At 41.1% G+C, this 19,510-nt stretch overlaps 2 protein-coding genes across 16 annotated transcripts in view; one reads left to right on the top strand and one right to left on the bottom strand.

The window, feature by feature from the left end:
• The window catches only part of DNAI4 (dynein axonemal intermediate chain 4), a 97,938-nt gene extending 86,376 nt beyond the window's left edge, over positions 1 to 11,562 (bottom strand). Inside the window, 3 exon segments of the mRNA XM_017532484.2 lie at positions 11,334 to 11,412; positions 11,415 to 11,447; positions 11,450 to 11,562. Coding sequence (XP_017387973.1) covers positions 11,334 to 11,412; positions 11,415 to 11,447; positions 11,450 to 11,501 — 164 coding nt within the window. The 5' untranslated portion in view covers positions 11,502 to 11,562.
• Positions 11,563 to 11,569: 7 nt separating this feature from the next.
• MIER1 (MIER1 transcriptional regulator) overlaps positions 11,570 to 19,510 on the top strand; it is a 63,644-nt gene continuing 55,703 nt past the window's right edge. For 2 of the 15 annotated variants that reach the window (XM_017532553.2, XM_037739975.1), the window contains exons 1-3: positions 11,990 to 12,069; positions 12,849 to 12,949; positions 15,559 to 15,635. In XM_017532553.2, coding sequence (XP_017388042.1) covers positions 15,576 to 15,635 — 60 coding nt within the window. In that variant the 5' untranslated portion in view covers positions 11,990 to 12,069; positions 12,849 to 12,949; positions 15,559 to 15,575. Of the gene's footprint in view, positions 11,766 to 11,981; positions 12,070 to 12,116; positions 12,240 to 12,848; positions 12,950 to 15,558; positions 15,636 to 16,925; positions 17,106 to 19,510 lie in introns of those variants that run through there. The other 13 variants (XM_017532569.2, XM_037739995.1, XM_017532536.2 and 10 more) reach the window with 12 other exon arrangements.

Genomic DNA, 19,510 nt, shown 5'->3' with positions numbered 1-19,510 from the left:
TGGTCTCGATCTCTTAACCTAGTAGTCCACCCTCCTCAGCCTCCCAAAGTGCTGGGATTACAGGTGTGAGCCACCGCACCCAGCTGAAAAGCTGTTTTTAATATAGACCTCTTCTCTAAATATCTGCTTGCCTACTTGACATCACTAACTGAAACTTAGCATGTCCAAAACTAAGCTCCTGACATTAACCTCCACCACCACCACCACATCACCCTCACCCCATCCAGCAAATTCACTCCTCTTGCACTCTTCCCTATTTTTCTTCAAGGTAACTTTACTCTTCCAGTGGCTTGGGTGAAAAAGAATTTCAAAATACATCTAGAATCCATCCATTCTATTAAATAGACTTCCATTCTATTCAAAATCATCCCTCTACTCACTCAGATAGATGTATATTCTTTTTTTTTTTTTTTAAGACATTTGTCACCACTCTTGTTGCTACTATCCTTGTCCAAACACTATCCTCTCTTGGATGACTGCAGTAGCCTTTCACTTCATCTTCCTACTTAACCTTGATCCCCTGGAGTTTATCCTCCACATAACAACTGCAATGATCTTTTAATACACATGTAAAGATTGGGCACAGTGGCTTACGCCTATAATCCCAGTACTTTGGAAGACTGAAGCAGGAAGACTGCTTTATGTCTGGAGTTCAAGGTTACAGTGAGCTATGATTATGCCACTGCACTCCAGCCTGGCCAACAGAGTAAGACCCGGTCTCTAATAGAGAATAAGATAAATAAAATCAAATAAAATAAAAATAAATAAAAAATAAAACATCATTACTCAAAATCCTTAATTTATCATCCCATTCAGAATAAACGCCTAAGTCATTACTACGACTTAAAAAGTCTTATAGCTAGGCCTCTTATTTTCATCTTTAGTGATCTATCCCTTGTTTACTCTGCTCCAGTTATAGTGGCATCCTTGATATTAAGGCTGGGCACATTTTCATATCAAAGACTTGAATTTATGTTTCTTTTGCCTGAAATGCTCTTTTTCATATATGCACATGCTCAGCATCTTTTCTTTTGGTCTTTAATCAAAAAAACTACCCTCTCCCCACCTGCCCTAATCACCCCATGGCCAAATGCTACAACAGGGGCAGCCCCTGTGCCTTAGGCTTTCCCTGGCTTCCCTTTCTGAAATATCAAAATTCTCTCTCAAGTACTTCATATCTTCTTGCCTTATGTTTCTCCTTAGAACTTCTTCCTATCTAACAGTATATCTTTAACTTATTTGTCTTGTGAATCAGCTATTGCTTCCCCTTGGAATCTAAGTTCCATGAGGGTAGGGACTTTGGGCTTTTTTGTTCCCTGTTGTATCCCTAATGCTTACAACAATACCTGAGTGTGGAAAAAACACAAAATGTTTTTGCTCTGCTCTCACACCACAACAATCAATATAGAAGATTTCTGTGACCAAATATGTAGGTTTTCTCCCCACATACCAACCAAGCAATCAGTTCTGCAGTGGATAGCATCTGGGTGTCCTCCAATCAATTCCAGCACTGTCTACCTGAAGGTAGCCTCAGATCCCAGAGGCAGAGAGCTCAGTTCCGTAAGACTACCTCTGACTTCGAATGGCAGTTGAAAGCATAGGCTGTGGCCTGTTTCTGAACGACCTGCTATAAAATCAGGGTTCCCACAACCCCCTCGTGTTCGGTTAATTTGCTAGAGTGGATCACAGAACTCAGAGAACACTTACCTTTACTGGTTTATTATAAAGGATATTACAAAGGATACAGATGAAAAGATACGTAAGGCAAGGAAGGAGCCAGAAGCTTACACACTCTCTCTGGGCACACCACCTTTCAGAAACCTCCACATGTCCAGCTATCCAGCTCTCTGAACCTAGTCCTTTTGGATTTTTATGGAGGTTTTATTAAGTGGGCATGATTAATGAAACCGTTGGCTACTGGTGATCAACTTAAAACATTCAGCCCCTCTCCCCTCCCTGAAGGTTTGGTGGGTGGGGCTGAAGATCCCAACCCTATATTAATCATGCTTTTGTCTTTCAGATGACTAACCCCCAACCTGAAGCTACCTAGAAGGTACTAGCCCTGGTCAACTCATTAGCATACAAAAAGACAACACTAGAGATTCTAAGGACTTTAGGAGTTGCAAGGTGGAAATTATCAAAGACCAAATAAATATTTTACAACATCACAGTACATAATATAGTGCCTGTTTAATACATTTATTGAAAGAATGAATAATCTCCAAATCATTATATCCAACTCAAAATAAAATATTCTTTTACTCTTCATACTTGTGAAAGGAAAATACCTTGGGCCCCAAAATTACCAAACTAAGGGAGAAGTCAAGCTGAGAACTGCTCAGGACAAACCTGATTTCCATTCTATTCAAAGTCATCCCTCTGCTCACTGAGATAGACGTGTATTTTTTTTTTTTTTAAAAAGACAGAGTCTCATTCTGTTGTCCAGGCTGGAGTGCAATGGCTCAACTTCAGCTCACTGCAACCTCTGCCTCTCAGGTTCAAGCAATTCTCCTGCCTCAGTTTTCCAAGTAGCTGGGATTACAGGTGTGTTTCAACAAACCCAGCTAATTTTTGTATTTTTAGTATAGACAGCTTTTTGCCATGTTGGCCAGGATATCTCGAACTCTTGACCTCAGGTGATCTGACCACCTCAGCCTCCTAAAGTGCTAGAATTACATGCATGAACCACCACACCCAGCTGACAGAGACATATTCTCATTGCCCCCTTTGAAAATGCTTATCGGAAACTCAAAAGAATGGGGACAGGTGCAGTGGCTCACACATGTAATCCCAGCACTTTGGGAGGCCTAGGGGAGCAGATTACTTGAGGTCAGGAGTTTGAGACCAGCTTGGCCAACATGGTGAAACCACATCTACCAAAAAAAAAAAAAAAAAAAAAATAGCTGGACGTTGGGGCACAAACCTGTAATCCCAGCTACTGGGGAGGCTGAGGCAGGAGTACTGCTTTAACCTGGGAGGTGGACTGCAGTGAGTCAAGATCACACAACTGCACTCCAGCTTGGGGCAACAGAGTGAGACTGTCTAAAAAAGAAAAGAACAGAAAAGAAACTCAAAAGAATGCAACTATTTGTCTCTTACCTACCTGTGACCTAGAAGCCTTCTCCCTGCTTTAAGTTATCTGGATGGGACCAATGTACTTCTTACATATACTGATTGATGTTTCATGTCTCCCTAAAATGTATAAAACCAAGCTGTGCCCCAACCACCTTGGGCACATGTTTTGAGGACTTCCTCAGGTTGTTTCACAGGCATATATCCTAAACTTTGGCAAAATAAATGTTCTAAATTAACTGAGACCTGACTCAAATTTTGGGGTTCACATTTTGATAACCACAAAGGGATTCTGAGCGCGGATGCCCCTGACCTTTGACAAATCTCCTATCAGTACTTGGTAACAGCATAAGCTAACTTTATGGCTCAAACCAATAGGGCAATTTGCTGAGGTCTGAGAGCACCCCTTCCAGAGAATCCCTGGTGTCCCAAAATTTGGTAGAGATCTAAAGTTTATTTTGCTGCACAACTCCTTTTTGGAGTTTTACTTGCTTCTTAAAGAAGAAGGCCAAGTTTTTCCTGCTTCCATGGTGGTGAAAGGCAGGTAACTCCTTTACGAAGTTTAAGCTTGCTCTTTTTTTTGAGATGTAGTCTCACTCTGTCGCCAAGGCTGGAGTGAACTGGTGTGATCTCGGCTCACTGCAACCTCTGCCTCCCAGGTTCAGGTGACTCTCCTGCCTCAGCCTCCTGGGTAGCTGGGATTATAGGCACCCACCACCATGCTCAGCTAATTTTTGTATTTTTAGTAGAGACGGGTTTCACTATATTGGCCAGGCTGGTCTCAAACTCCTGACCTCGTGATCCACCCACCTCAGCCTCCCAAAGTGCTGGGATTACAGGTGTGAGCCATAGCGCCCAGCCTTCCGACAGGGAAAATGAGGTTTTTTGTTTTTTTTTTCCTGCTTCTAAGATGGTAGAGAGCAGTCTTCAGCCTGAGACCCATTCCCTAGGTAAGCAAGTGAATTGGGGTTTGTCTTGGGTAAAGTTAAGATTAACCACCAGCTGGTCTTAATTTCTCTTTACAATTACAGTGCTCAGCGATCATATTGGTTTTTTTTTGTTGTTGTTGTTGTTATTGTTGTTTGTTCCTGTTTGAAGTTGTTAAGGATCCTAATTCTAGTTTAGAGATGCATTCTAGAAAGTCTTCTCTATTGCTTTTTCTCTCAAATTTAATCTCAATTCGATTTGTTTGTGTGCATTTGCATGAGGAACTGAACTGTTGTTTTTGGATGTTAATGAGTGACTAAGTTTTCTCAGTCTGAAGGAAAAGGGCATTTGCTCTTCCCATCTGAAAGGTGGCCTGGGGCCTTGTGGAGTATCCAGGCAGTTGTGACCCTGCAGGGAAATCCCCAACAAAAATTAATTTTAAAAACGGCTTATTTAGGAAACATATATAAGGGCTGTTCACCCAGCATTTTGAGTCCTCTCAGGTCACAGACCTCTGGAGAGAAACCGAGACACATTAAGGGGGTGGAAATGACTCAAGTGGTGACACACAGTGGAGTCCTGTCCACAAACAGCACATATCAATCCACCACAAAAAAAAACCCCAGCCACAGCTGTTCCTCCTTTAAAAAAAAAAAAAAAAAATCGGAAAACAAATAACCTAGAAGAAAACAAGCAGAATGAATCTTTCAAACACTCCATAGGTTTTATGGCACATCTACTTGCCAAAGTTTACATAAAATTGAAATAATACGGTCTTTGTGCACATTTACATTAAGGAAAAGAGCCCTAAGGTTGACCTGCAAACTATTGAGTTCCTAAGTCCTCTTGTTCTCTACTTTTTTTCTTTTCTGCCTGCTCTAAATCTGCTGTTATTTTTCTATTAAAATAAAAACCACTGATTCAACCCAACAAGTGTTTTTTGCAAGCTGGTGAATGTGTATTTATCTTACGGCTAAAAGTTTGGTAAAAGTTATATGATCTGTGTGTGTGTGTATGTATTTTATAATTTCTATAATTTTATGTTTAATTGGCAATTAAATTCATTTTCATTTTCTTCTAGCACATCAACCTTTTTCTCTCTGCACCTTATAATGTAAATTTTGCTATTTGACTTTCACCTGAGTTGCTTCCTTTAAAATGCAAATTTAAGGCTATTTGGCGGACAACTACCCAGGGTTGTGAAACAGGTTATCAAAAATCAGAAAGTCTAAGATAGGGGAAAAAAAAGGTTTTTATAAATCTATAAAATGTACTTCCATCTGCATGCCTAATATGTCTATGTATTTATGTGTTGTGTACACAATCACTACTAAAAATATAAAAAAGAGCTCTAATTAACTGGTTTAAAAAATAAATGTGCTTAAATCAGATACCAAAAAGGAAAAGAATACTCAAATGCTTTTTCAAGTTTAGGTAACTTAAGTAAAATCTTTAATAAATAAATAAGTTAGCTTTACAATTATTGGTAAAGTAACATTAGAAATGTCCTAAGAGGCCAGGTGCGGTGGCTTATGCCTGTAATCCCAGCATTTTAGAAGGCTAAGGCAGCCAGATCACGAGGTCAGGAGTTCGAGACCAGCCTGAGGAACATGTTGAAATTCTGTTTCTACTAAAAATACAAAAATTAGCCAGTGTGGTGGCAGGCGCCTGTAATCCCAGCCACTGACAGGTCCAGAAACCCCAGGTTTATCTTGAGGAGAGGAAATTCACCCAACTCATAGGTATTTGACTGCACAAATCCATAGCTGGGCTTGGCTTTAAAAAAGTCTTATCTGAGGTTCCTCCTATAAAACAAAGTTCCAACAAAGACAATTTAAAAGCCTATGTAAAAAATAGCTATTCTTGCTGCACTGTATAGAAAGAATTAGATCAAGTATAACAAAGCAAAGCCGTAATACCATGATTTGTCTCTGGTAAAAATGGGAAACTGGAGAAAAAAATTATGTTTCAAAACTATAGCACACCTATTGTTAGATTCTAGTCTTTCCTAATGTTTTTTTCAACATTTCTTTTTTTACAGTTTGGACCAAATTCTAATTTTTCTTGGCTACAAGTCTTCAAAATAATGTTTTCAATTTTCTTCCTCCCCCCACCGCCCCATTATCCTAATTTGGAGTCACTGAAACTAAGCTGTGCTTTCTTAAAACCCTGTGAACTGAAGCCAGACAACTTAAACTTCAGAAGAAAATAACAGCAACCTATTTACATACATAAACCACTTTTTTTTTTTTTTTTTTTTTTTAAGAAAGTGATTTATTTAGGCAGAGAAAGATAAAAGGGAGAGAGAAAAAGATGAGACAGAGAAAGATTCCATGAAGATTCTGGAAGGGACATAAACCACTTTCACATCTACCTATTAATGTATGGACTTCAGAGTAATGTGGCCTATATCAATTTTTCCAGGATTGTTCTTTTGTTGTTGTTTTTCTCCCTCCTGTTTCTTCTTCATAGGAAAGGAGGCTTCACAATCTGCTAAAAATGAACTTTTGGGACCTAACCCGTCTGGGAATAAACTGTCCTAGCTATGAGAGATCAGATAAAACCTGAGACCAGAAACTCCTTTTCTTTTAAAATGCTTTCTCCAAAATATTTTTTAAAAGAAATGTGAAATACAAATGTCTCAGGCCCCAAAATTACAAAGCTAAGGGAGAATTCAAGCTGGGAACTGCTCAAGACAAGCCTGCCTCCCATTCTATTCAATGTCATCTCTCTGCTCAGAATGCATATTCTGACTGCCTCCTTTAGAAAGCCTTATCAGAAACTCCTAAGAATACAACCATTTGTCTCTCACCCACCTGTGACCTGGAAGCCCCCTCCCTGCTTCAAGTTGTCCCTGCCTTTCTGGAGGGAACCAATGTACTTCTTACATATGCCAATTTGATGTCTCATGTCTCCCTAAAATGTATAAAACCAAGTGGTACCCTGACCACCTTAGGCACATGTTGCCAGTACTTCCTGCGGCTGTGTCACAGGCACACATCCTGAACCTTGGCAAAGTAAACTTTCTAAATTAACTGAGACCTGTCTCAAATTTTCAGGGTTCACATACTCACAGGAATAATTGACTACTAGATAGCTCCAGTCTAACAGCCACCTCAAACTAAACTGATGGACAATAAAACAATTTCACATTAACCCATAAAATAGTTCTTCCTCTATTTAAGGAGAACAAACTACTACCTTGAAAATTGGAGAGACAAGCTGAAAACAGAGAAGCATAGTTTACAGGGAGCAGAAACTGCCACTGAAGCCAGCAACTTAAAAGGCAACTACCTAATTACTGAAGACTGAGTGTAGACTAGCTTGAGAGAGAAAATATTCTGGAGAGTCCATGGGGGGCCCCTGCATTTTCATAAGTTTTACCTCTATAAGCCCACAAAGTTCTCAGGATGAAGATTAAAGAAAAATTTCCTCAGGGTTCTAGCAGATGGATAGGAAATAACCATTCAAAAAATACACCTAGAATGTTATGTTCTCCTTAACAAACACCTACCCTTAAAGACAACTACTTTACCAGAGCCTAACCAAATTAAGTTTCATCAGGGCCTGACATGGGGAAAGGAAATACCCAACTCTGGCCCCCAATAGCCATCTTTCCCCCACAAACACGAAAAAATGTACTGAAAAGCACTTGTCAAGGTCTCAGCCCAGGGACAAGGGCCCAATAAAACACTAAGAGCTAATCACAGGATTGTAGAATACTTCCCCTCCCCCTATACCTTACCATTGATAGGAATTAGGAACAAGAAGCAGGGAAATTCTGGGAAAAAGAGGGCAGGTCCCTGGTGAGGATCCCACCCTGAAGCCTGGAATCACGGCCCAAAGTGAGAACATACATCTGTGTTTTCCTACTCCAATGTTGCCTATTCCAAAACCACCCGTGGCCTACCCCCTACCACCTTATCCTGTGCCCAAAAAAACCCAGGCTCAGCCGGCAGAAAGAGAAGCAGCTGGATGTTGGAGACTATGATTGGACGTCAGAGTTAAGCGGCTTGACTTCAGAGGGACAGCTTGACAGCGTAGCTTTGAAGAGGAGTCTGGCTGGGGATAGCTGAATTTCAGGGGAATATTACCTTACTGCTCCATCCCCTTTCCAGCTCCTATTCCCATTAAGAGCTGCTTTCACTGGCAATAAAATCCCCCACATTTACCACCTTCAACTCATTCATGTGACTCATTTTCATTCCTCCTGGATGCTGGACAAGAACTTGGGTGTCACAAGTGCCAGTGCAAAAGGCTGTCATGCTGACCCTCCACTGAGCTGTTAACACTTAAGCCGTCTGTAGATGGCAAAGCTAAAAGGGCACTGTAACACTTCCTCTGGGGTTTCATGGGTACCCTCCCCTAGATGCTGCTGGGGAGCGAGCAACAAGTTCACTCTTGCTGGCGCCCAAAAGCACTCACCCTGGCTCCTGCACCCACTCACCTGTGCACTCCAGTTTCTACCCATGAAGGAGTCACTGGTTCACCACCATATTTACAGGGCTCCTGTGTAATAAAGGGATTACAACTGAAGGAACTGCAAGATTGACCCTATTTAAGGAGTCCCTAGGGAAAGCATAAGAGACAGAAACAAGGACAGTAGAGGAAGCTGAAGCTTTACACACTTACAACTAAACAGTAAACATAGCCTAACTCCTAGCCACACAAATGTAAAACACACTACTGATCTATTTAATCTCAGTTCATATTACCTACACAATATGTTCAGCTTTCAACAAAAAACTGTAAGGCATATGAAAAGGTTAAAAAAAAAGTAAGTATCAGAACGACACTCAGCTATGGCAGATATTTTCTAAGTGTAAGACTGTGAATTTAAAATAATTATCATTAATATTCTAAGGGTTCTAACGAAAAAAGTGGATAATATTCAAGAACAGGTGAATAGTGTAAGCAGAGATAAAAACATTAAATAAGAATCAAAAGGAAACATGACCATGTAAGGAATTAATATAAAGGCACTGGACAGAGAAATGGAAAAAAGGTTGAAGAAGGACTAGTTGTTTTACTGCAATGGGAGACTTGTCCAGTATTGTAAAACTCAAGGCAAGGATCTAACACAAGGAAAGAGAAAGTGGAAAATTGACAAATATTTGCTTCATGAGATCCTTTCCAAGATCAGGATTAAGTCCTAAAAGAAGGAAGATCAGAACAAGTAACAGATTAGGCCAAACCAAAAGGTTGTAAACTTGTCTGTGAAACTTCATTTTAAATAGATAACAGGCTACTGCGAAAAGTGCATCTCCCACGCTATTCTTTTCTTAGTTGACAGTCTGTTAGGAAATTGTCAACATTTAAGACACTCTTTTTCTTACACTCCCTACTATGAGATTTGGATAGTTTTTGTATTTTTCAATTTAATAAATTCAATTTTCCACTAAAATTTCCACCCCTGAAGGTGAAAACAAAAACCACACAAGATAAGCACTAACCAATGTTACTGAAGTACATACTCAATCCACAAATATTTATTTAGCACCTTCTTCATTCTAAGCAATAGATACAAAAGTGAACAAAACAAAAATCTCTGCCCTTTTGGAGTACTATCCTTAGGTGAAGATGGATTAATAAGCAGGTATACAATAAACTTTTTTTTTTTTTTTTTTTGAGACGGAGTCTCACTCTGTCCACCAGGCTGGAGAACAATGGCAGTGATCACAGATCACTACAGCATCAACTTCCCAGGCTCAAGTAATCTTCCCACCTCAGCCTCCCAAGTAGCTGGGACTACAGGCACATGCCACCACGCCTGGTTCAATTTTTTGTAGCGATGGGGTTTTGTCATGTTGCCCAGGCTGGTCGAAAACACTCAAGCTCAGGCAATTTGCCCATCTCAGTCTCATAAAGTGGTGGGATTAGAAGCATGAGCCACTGTGCCTGGCAGGAATAAATGTTATGGAAAAATTAAAGCAAAGGTGAGGGATTGAAGAGCTGCAAGCGGGGACTATTATTACTTTCTATGGGTGGTTAAAGGACTCTGATAAGGTGACATCTGAAGGAGGTGAGTCATGTTGCCTAAGGATGTTGTAGCTGTCACAACATCCAAGCACAAGACATTACCTTTTCTAGTTTACATACAAAAATACTTACCATTGCGTTACAATTGCCTACACTATTAAGTCCAGTAACATGCTATGCAGGTTGGTAGCCTAGAAGCAACAAATGCATTTTCATTATTATGCAAACACCATTTAGTATACTTACACAAACCTAAATGTAGAGCCTACCATAGCCTTGGTGTACAGCCTACTATAAACTTGCAGCCTAGGTGTATAGTAGCCTATACATCTATGTTTGTACACGTACGCTAGATGACGTTTACACAATGCTGAAATTGTCTAACAAGGTATTTCTCAGAAAGTATCACATCGATGCATGACTGTATTTAGTTATGGGAGTGAGGAACAGGTACCAGCAAAGGATCTAAAATAGGTGTAGCCATGAACCAAGACAAGAACTAGGAAGAATCGTTTTTCAGAACCCAAATACAGCTTTTCAAAACTCAAAAAGTGATAAACTAGACCAATGCTGCTGAAGGGTCAGTAAAGAATGAAACCGTGGATGGCCATTGTATTTGGTTACATAACTATCGCTGACTTTCACAGAAGCTATTTTGGTGGAGTGGTTGGATGGACAAAAGCAATGAGTACCATATTCAAGAGAGAATGCAAGGTTCTCTCCCAAGAACTCTCAACAAGTTCCGCTGAAGAAAGATTAGCTGAGGTGGAGGAGATTGGAGAGGGGAAGAGAAAACAAATTAATTGGGGAACTTTAGGGGAACTTACTGGCCAGCATTATGGCCAGCACTAAGGAACCATTTTAAAGTAAGGCAAGTCCACATAGCTGGTGTGCTTGTTTCCAGTCTTGTTCAATTGTTGCATAACAGCAGAATGTTGGAAGCAGGAATGGGTTTTAAGGTAAGATGATATTGAGGAGACAATAAAAAACCTCTACTACGGAGCACAGCAGTGTTCGGCCTAGTGGCTCACAGAAGCGGGCTCTTGAACATCTGGGCACAGCATGAAGGCATCAAGCTTAAGAGATTGCAGGCCTTAACAAACTACAAGTGCTAAGAGAAAGGATGGTTCTAAACAAACCAGGTCTTTTCTCATACAGCAAGCACAGCAGTAGAGGTTTTTTCAAAAGGCCGTAGTAGGTCGATAAAGGAGGCACTGTCGCCTGGGAGCTTCGAGGTCTACAGACGGAACCCAGTTAGAGTAAGGCCCTTTCCAAATCCAGAAATGGCATCCATAACAGAAAGGCACCCTCCGGGACCCACGGGGATGGGCTACGGTTTTAGCGCCGGAACTTACAACCCGAAGCTCTGCTGCTTGTGACTGCCTGCCGGAGAGACTGGCATGGTAGCGACCAGCTGGGGAGTGGTCCACCACCTCTTTTCTGGCCGCCTCTGAAGTCTCTGTACCTCAAGCCCCGGCGTTGGCGGCTCGGGGTAAGGCTCGAGAATGTTTGCCGGGCGTCATGGCGACGGTGGAGCCCTGGCTCAACAAGCGGCCGCGCGGTTGGCTGGCGGCACGAGGCCGAGGAGGAGGGCGGAGGCGGAGGGGAGGGCAGAGGGTTGGTGGAGCGGGAGGAAGCTCCGGACGACGACTAGAAGAAGGAGGCGGGCGGCCCGGGCCTCAGGCCCCTCCCAGGCTCTGAGTCTCCCGGCTGCAGGCGGATGGATGGGGCTTCTTCAGGCGGTGGCGGCAGTAGCGAAGGTGGCGGCGGCAGCAGCGGCAGCGGCTGTAAGTGCAGCCTCCACAAGCCATCTCTCCCCTTTTGTTCCAATTTGGGATGAGGGGTTCCTGAGGTGTCCTCAGTCCCCTTTCTCTCCTTCCCCTCCCCCACGGCAGTGTACCTCCCGGAAGACCATTAACTTCCGGGGAGGGACTGCCGCAGACTGCGCCTGGCTAGCACGCCGCGCGGACCGGTGTCGACAGCCGAAGACGCATGCGCAGCTTCCCTCCGCCCCCCCCCCCCCCCCCCCCCCCCCCAGCGCCGCCTTTTTTCCTTCGCGGTGGCGGCGGCGCGCTGGGAATCCGTTGCGGAGTGAGTTCGCCTCGCCCCGTTCGCTTCCGCCCCTTTCTCCTGGCGGGCCTTGATCCCAGTCGGGGTGGGGCTAAGCTGACCACCCCGCTGTGGCTCCGCCTCTTTCCCCTGTGTTTCGGTCGCTTGTGTCTCAGCCCTGAGAGGCTCCTGTTTGCACTGCAGCCTTTATGGTGAGCAGCGCCCTGGGCCAACCTGCTCTTTTCGGAGAGAGTGAGGAAGGGAGAAGAGACTCGAATAGGGTATTACTGTGAGGAAACGAGGTCCTCCTAGTGCGTGGGAGGATCCCTTGGGACAGATGTCCGCCACTCTTCACTCTTGTTCTTTCAGCTTGTAGTGGCTAGGTCCCTGGCTTGGAACCTATCTGTGGTCCCTGCATGCTGTGTGACCTTGAGTCAGTCACTATCCCTCTCTGGGCTTCAGTTTTCCCTATTTAAAGCTTTTTCCAACGTGAAAATTCTGTAATTCTGCAGAGGAAATTATGTAATTACAAGACTGGCTTGTCTATTGAGGCCGCTTCACTAAAATGACCCGAAGTTGACTGAACCTTCTTCACTCATGGGTGGAACGAGGCGACCAATTTATTGGGTCACTTTTATTCCTTTACCATTGGTTACAAATTGCATGACTTAAGGCTCATTAAATGTTTTTCTACAATTGTCATGGGATCCTTGTCCTAATTCCCGACCGTCACATTTTAAAAATGTTAAACAGGGTGGATGGTGAGCATGTATCATCGTTTCTGTCTCCTTGCTACTGAGGCTCTCTTTCCTTTGATCCAGATGGTGTGGTCGCTCGATTCTCCCAGTGCCTGGCTGAGTTTCGGACGTGGTTAAGAACCAACTGGTTGAGGTTCAATGCAGACAAGACGGATGTGATGCTGGTAGGCAGGGGTACACTTGGAGATTAAGGGAGGGAAAATCCAAACTCCCTCAAGTAATATAAGTATTATATTACTCTCCTTATATGTTCCAGTATTTGAGAACTGATGGGCCAGTAATTTCCAGAATTTGGGTGAGATAAAAATAACATGTCAACAATTTAACAACCATAAACATACTAGTTTATAATATTCTGATAAAATGAGGCTACTGAATAAAACTGTAAAAATTATGAAAAGAAAATACAAAACTGTTATTTGAAGAACCAGAAACCTATATAAGTTTTAGAGTGGCATTAATAAAAATGAAACCAACAATAAGTTGACACTGATTGTCACTATAGATGTGGGGCTTCCAAATGTAATAGGTTAAGTTTTTTAGTATTTAGGTATTTTCAAGCACATTAGTAATTATCCAAAAAATTTTACCACCACATCATAAAGATAGGGTATAGGCTGTTGCTTTTAAATTAAAATTTCAGGAAATAGTTTATAAACTAACCTTAAAAGAGACTCATGGACCCTGAAAATTGTTAGATATAGAATTTTTTTTTAGAGTTTTGGATGTGTTAATCTATTTCAGTCAGCTAACCCCAGAGTCTAAATTGTTACAAGTACAGTATTTTCTTGGTGTGTTTCGAGAGGTACCTTTTTGGATTGCATAACAGATTTTTATAGTATAGATATATGTATATTACTTGTATTTGAATCAGGTGTTGGTACTGAATAAAAGGTTATGTTTCTTAGGTATATGTAAATTGCCAAAGAAGTTTGTTCATTGGTTCATTTAAGATACTGGTTGAAGTAAGATTGCGATCCTAAATGCTTTTGTTAAAAGCATAGTAATAACTGAGGGGTTTGTGTGTGTGCGTCTTATAGCCTCTATAAAATTGTTTAATAACTTTTGAATGGAAGATTTGGTAAATTGCTTACAAATAATTTATCAATATAATAGCAGTTTTGAGTAGCTTAATGTCATAAAAATTAATGTTAGATTGCCTGAAAATAAGGAGGCTTTAGGTGGGGAATACGAGCTAAAGAGGCATTTATTCAGGCTTTGTATAGTGTTTTTTTGTTTTGGGACATTAATCACAAACCTCACATAAAATTGAAATTCACCATACTTTTTTAGTTTAAAGATTTTATACACAATTCCAACAACTGCTGTTTTTGATATCACATTAATAAATAACAAAGTAATAATTTTAAGCAGACAGTTAATGGTGCATTTTCTTATGCTTTTAGCTCTGTCATGTCCTATTTTCAGCTCTTCTAGTAGGAATAAGCTTTAAAGATAATTTTTTGTTAACCCAAGTATAAATATTAACTGTTTGCATTTGGATACAAAGAAGGTATCTGTTGAATTAATCCAAAGTGCTGAAGAACTAAAGGTAATGGATGAAAACAACAAGGAGGTAGATTCTGGCTTAATAAAAGAAAGGATGTTTTAAACATTTGAACTTTTTTTTAAAAGAGCAGCCTCTTTATGAGATGTAATGGGTCACTGGAGGTGTTTAAACATAGGCAAAAAGCCTGCTAGTAAAAGCATGATGAGAGATTCCTATCTTGACAGGGTAGATAATTGACTAAAAAGACCTCTAAGGTCCCATCCACCACTAAAATTCTTCAACTAGCAAACGGTTAATTTTTATATATTTAATACTGAAGAGGATAAGCAGCGTTTTTGAGAAAGGAGTTTTGTTCTCTAAGGTGGCTCCTGAATATTTTACAGATAAGTGTATCACTAGAGTAAAATAACAGTGGAAGGATACAGAATTCAGTGGTAATGTGTTACCTGTGAATTGCAGAATTAGAGCTGTTCCTCTTTTGTAGTATCTGAATTTAAAACACCCACTGAACTCGCATTTGTAAAAAGGGGAAGGAGAAAAATTTAGAGAGATTTTTTTCCCTCAATAATACCATTTAAAGCTAGTAATATTGACACAATATTAGTAAACTTAAAAAATTATTTAACAGTAAGTTAGATACCTATTCAGAAATGTTTCAGACTTCCATTTTCCTGACAATATTAGGATTTATTCAATGGGTTAATAGACTATGATCCCCTGCTCTTTATCACAGTTAGGATTTCTAGGGGTAGTTTAACTGAAAAATCAAAGATTCAGTGTACTTAAGCAAGCATGTTATTCCTGTACCTTGTATTTTAACACTTTTAATTTTCCTTTGGTAGCCAGCTAAATTTCATAAATTAGTTTTCATGTTTTAATGGAAAACTTAAAAACCGAGTTTGTACCTTTAGGCCCCTAATTGTGTCTGTATCCACTTCAGGTCCATGTACATCCATTGTTCTTTGCCTTCAGCTCTTTTCATTAAGCATATTGATTGAAAACTATTTGGATATGAACTGACATTTTTAAAAAGTCATTTTTATTTCAAGTCCAAAGGATTGATATAATTCAACAGGGTAACTGAGAAACTGTATACTTCTGCTAAAATATTTATTCCCCCAAGGAATCCTGAAAAATACTTTTACATAAATTTTCTAAAATATAAAATGAAATACTGTACAGTACAGTTAATGGTAAAAATTGTTTGTAGATTTGGGAACCTTAAAGTTTTCCTTTCTCTTCTTTCCCTTGCTTTTCTTTCAGTAGAAAATGTGCATCAGATGTTTATGTTTAATTGGTTTACAGACTGTCTGTGGACTCTTTTCCTGTCAAATTACCAGGTAATGTCCTTTCACTTAGCAGCTACTTCATATATCTGTAAATGCAGTTTATTCATGCACAGATTATTATTGGACATAACAGTTTCAAATTAACGTTGAATCTTTGGAAGTAGGCAAATGCTTGATAGAGTCTAGAATGTTAAGGGAATATAAATAATAGCTTCCCCTATATAGCATTATAAGTATAAACTTTAGGAAAAATTGTATATGCATACATTTATGCAGTATATTGTAGCATTGGTTCACATTATTTGGAGGGAGTGAATAATTCTCATATTTAAGTCGTTGATTTTGGTAGTCACTTTTGAAACTTCATTAAGAGGAACCCTTAAAGATTAGGAAAAAAAATCCCAGTCTTTTGAAATAAAGACTTTAAATCTGGTTTAGTAAAATATGTTCCTTAAAACTGGTTTGGTAAAATATGTAAGTGACTGTTTTAATGTCACCTTTGTGTTATTCCGTATCTGCCTTAGTATAATGGAAGTGAAACTTGTTTGTTACTTTGAAATCATTGGCTCTGGCCGTCATCAGCATTGGCATCATGGTCAGTTGGCAGCTCTAGGCCAATACATTAAAATTAACTTTCAAGTTACAAGCATTTCAGGCATTGCAAGAAGTACGTTCTCCCTCCATGCTGTTAAATAGATGATATCCATAAAATAATCAGTTTTCAGTATTTTAAGTTTTGTCTAGTTGTGCAAAATTCAACCAGTACATAGCTGTGTAGCTACTGGCATTACAGAAGTGTGTGAGAAAACTCAAATGACATGAGGATGGCAGACTGCCCATCACAACCCCCTTACATTAATTTTTTCTCTGACCGCCCTAGAGATTTGGGGATATAGGATTTTACGTTTCCTGTTGGGAATCTACTGATGGAGAAATATTTGTCAAGGCATAACCGCTTTGAAAGCAGTTCTTGCTGCTGTTGCATCACAGCAACATCCGTTTTTCAGCAAATGCACTGCAAAAACGACCTACATGTAAAATATTACGTATTTTTCCCCTTTTGTGTCAATGCTGGACGTGGCTCCTTTGGCACTGTTCATTGACCTCTCTGCTCCCTAGACACCCTCCTCCGCCTGGAGTCGTGGATCAGCTGGAGCCAGAGAAGCGCCCGCTCCGGTGCCCACCTCCTCCCACACCCACCTTGACTCCTCCCCCTCCTCGCTTCCCGGGGAGGGCTGGCCGCGGGGCCGCGCGGCCTCGCGCGCGTCCTTGCTCCGGCGCGTGCTCGCTGGCCTTTTCCCTCCAGTCCAGCCCAGCTGGGGCGCCGCGAGGGGGCGGAGTGGGGTGTGGTGGGCGCGCTCGGGCGGCTCCTGCGCGTTCCCGCCGAGGCAGCGGCGGCGGGAGCGGCAGAGACGGCAGCGGCCGGAGTCCCGTTGCTGAGTCTCACATCCGGGTTCTGGCCGTGACCCAGCTGCGGCCGCCGCGGAGATGTGACCCGGCAGTACGGCAAATATGGCGGAGGTAAGGGAGCGAGCTCCCCCTCCCTGTCCTGGAGCCGGGCACCCCCGGCCCTGGGCCGGAGAGGAGTGGAGTGGGCCTGGCCAGGAGAGGCCCGGCCCTGCTGGCGCTGCTGCCCACCTGTTGTCCGGAACAGGCCATGCTCTGGGCGGGAGCTTCGCCTGGAACTTAGTTGGGATGGGTCCGCGGGTAGGAGGAAGCGTAGGAGTACTTGGACTTCGGGGGCAGTTTGAAGGGTGGTGCAGCGTAGTAGTTCGGTCGAGGGGGAGGGGGCGCCCGCCGGGGAAGGGGTGCCTGTGGCGCAACTTCACCGGCCGGTGCTAGGGGCCAGGAGAGAAGCTGCTGCTTCCTCTTGCGAAGTTTCTTCCTTTCCTAGCCGAGATGCTGTTGCGCCCTTCCGCGTCACCCCCAGCCGTTTGCTACTGACATCCAGTCTGTGTTAGTGGGGAAAACGTAAGGCTGGCGGTCTTTGATTAACTCTGTAATTTTCATGATCGTGGTAAAAGAAGCGTGGAGAGGTTAACCTAGCCAGCCGCAATCCAGCCCTCCAGGTTGGGGGAGTCTGTCCATTTATCCAGACAGTTCTATCTCCCCCTCCCCAAGGTACAACAACCTCTGAGCTGCTTTCCCACCTCCCCCACAACCTTCACTTTCCAGGCTTTCCCCCCCACTTTCCAAATCAAGGCTGCCTATTCTTGTCTTCTTTCATTTCTAATTTTTCTTTCATTGGAAAAGGTTTTTCTTGTTTCTTTTTTGCTCGTTTTACAGTAAACAAGTTCCCAAAGCCCCTTTCTTTGATTTCGCATATTTAGGCTGCAGTTGGTGGGCATACAACTGCTGTTGATTTATCATTAGTCAGAACTAAGTATATGCTACTGGAACTGTAAATTGTTGCCTCTTACCTTTAAAATATCTTAAGTTTTTTGGGAATTTGTTTTGTTTCCTTTTTTCCTTACCTGTGGAAGAATTTCAGTATACTTTATCCCTGGGAGTTCGCGACGATACATCTGGATTTTTTTATGTCTTCTTTGAAATAAGCCACTCTAAATTTTGATTGATAAGGCATTTCTCTTCTTTGAATTGCCATTTTCATGGTTTCACAGGCACCGAAAACCAGATTTAGGAGGGAGGGTGAGATTTTACTGTAGCAGACAGGGCTGTTTGCTGCCAATATTCTTTTTAAAATATTCAATATTTCTAATTTACAACTAAATTTAGATCTTAGATTTATTTTCATTTCCTTTGCTCTTGGTGGTTAAAGAATTGTATTTCCAGGCACATGAATTGGAGAACGTAGTACTTTCTATTTACCCAAAATGTGACTGCGTTTGTTCCAGTAGACTGAGGGTCAGTACCTGGATTTTAGTCCTGGTGAGGTTTTTATTCTTAAGTGTTTCTTTCCTTCGTGTTTAAGGAGTTGTGTGTAGCTGGATTTACATACATTTTGTCAGTTAGTCTTCAGTGGACCCCTTTTCAGTGAATACCAGATAAACAGCAATGTGCTATATAGGTAATGTGGTTTCTTCTCTCATGGTGCTGCTCAGGATGATTTGAGCTTTACTGTGTGTAGTCATATACTAAGGCAAGATATTATTGAAGGAAAATAGCTTATAAAAATTTTAAAATTTTTGTGTTTTTAAAAAACAAATTTTACTGCTGAGGGAACTAAAAACCTAACGTATGTAAATGAAAGTATTTACTTTTTTGTTTTAAAAAGTAAAGATGGTTGCTTTATTGGAAGATAAAGGAAAAAAATTATTTTGATTCACTAGTCATTTCCTGATATTTTCTAATGTATGTTCTAGTTTTCTTAAATATTTTATCAGTTGGCGAATGGAATGTTTTGTAGGAACGTGTGGATAGTTCAGCTTCAAAAATAAAAGAACTGGAATTCTGTTTTTACTGTTTATTTAAGGATGTGATATCTTTAAACAATTTATCATATATTCTTCAGTTACTTGTAGATAGTTTCATTTATAGTGAATTGGGGAAGGGTTAGAGGAACTTTTGTGATCTGTGTCCTACAAAAATAAGACAGGTGGAGAAGTGAAAAGTACAATTGATTTATAATATTTCTGGTATCAATACTTGAATAATTGCGATGATTTTTGAGACAAGTGGTTTTAAAAAATTAGATGAAAGAGAAATGCTTGGTTGGCTTTTACTTTGAGCTCTCAGTACATTCATTCTTTATGAAGCCAATATAAAAACATGTGATGTAATAATTCAGATGCTGAATTATTGTGCTTTTGATCATATAAATCTGAGGATTTAAGGATAGCTTGTGAAATAACAGTAAGTGGAAAGCAACAGTATATATCTCTTTGTGAAATCTGAGGGGGAAAACAGGTTATTGAAGAAGTATGTCTCCAGAGAAAACTGCAGGTATTATGCCTCTGGGCTTTAAA

Source organism: Cebus imitator, unplaced genomic scaffold (genome assembly GCF_001604975.1).
Source record: "Cebus imitator isolate Cc_AM_T3 unplaced genomic scaffold, Cebus_imitator-1.0 Scaffold3, whole genome shotgun sequence".
Lineage (NCBI taxonomy): Eukaryota > Metazoa > Chordata > Mammalia > Primates > Cebidae > Cebus > Cebus imitator.
Note: the sequence above shows the minus strand (reverse complement) of the source record. Positions and strands in the feature narration are given on the sequence as shown.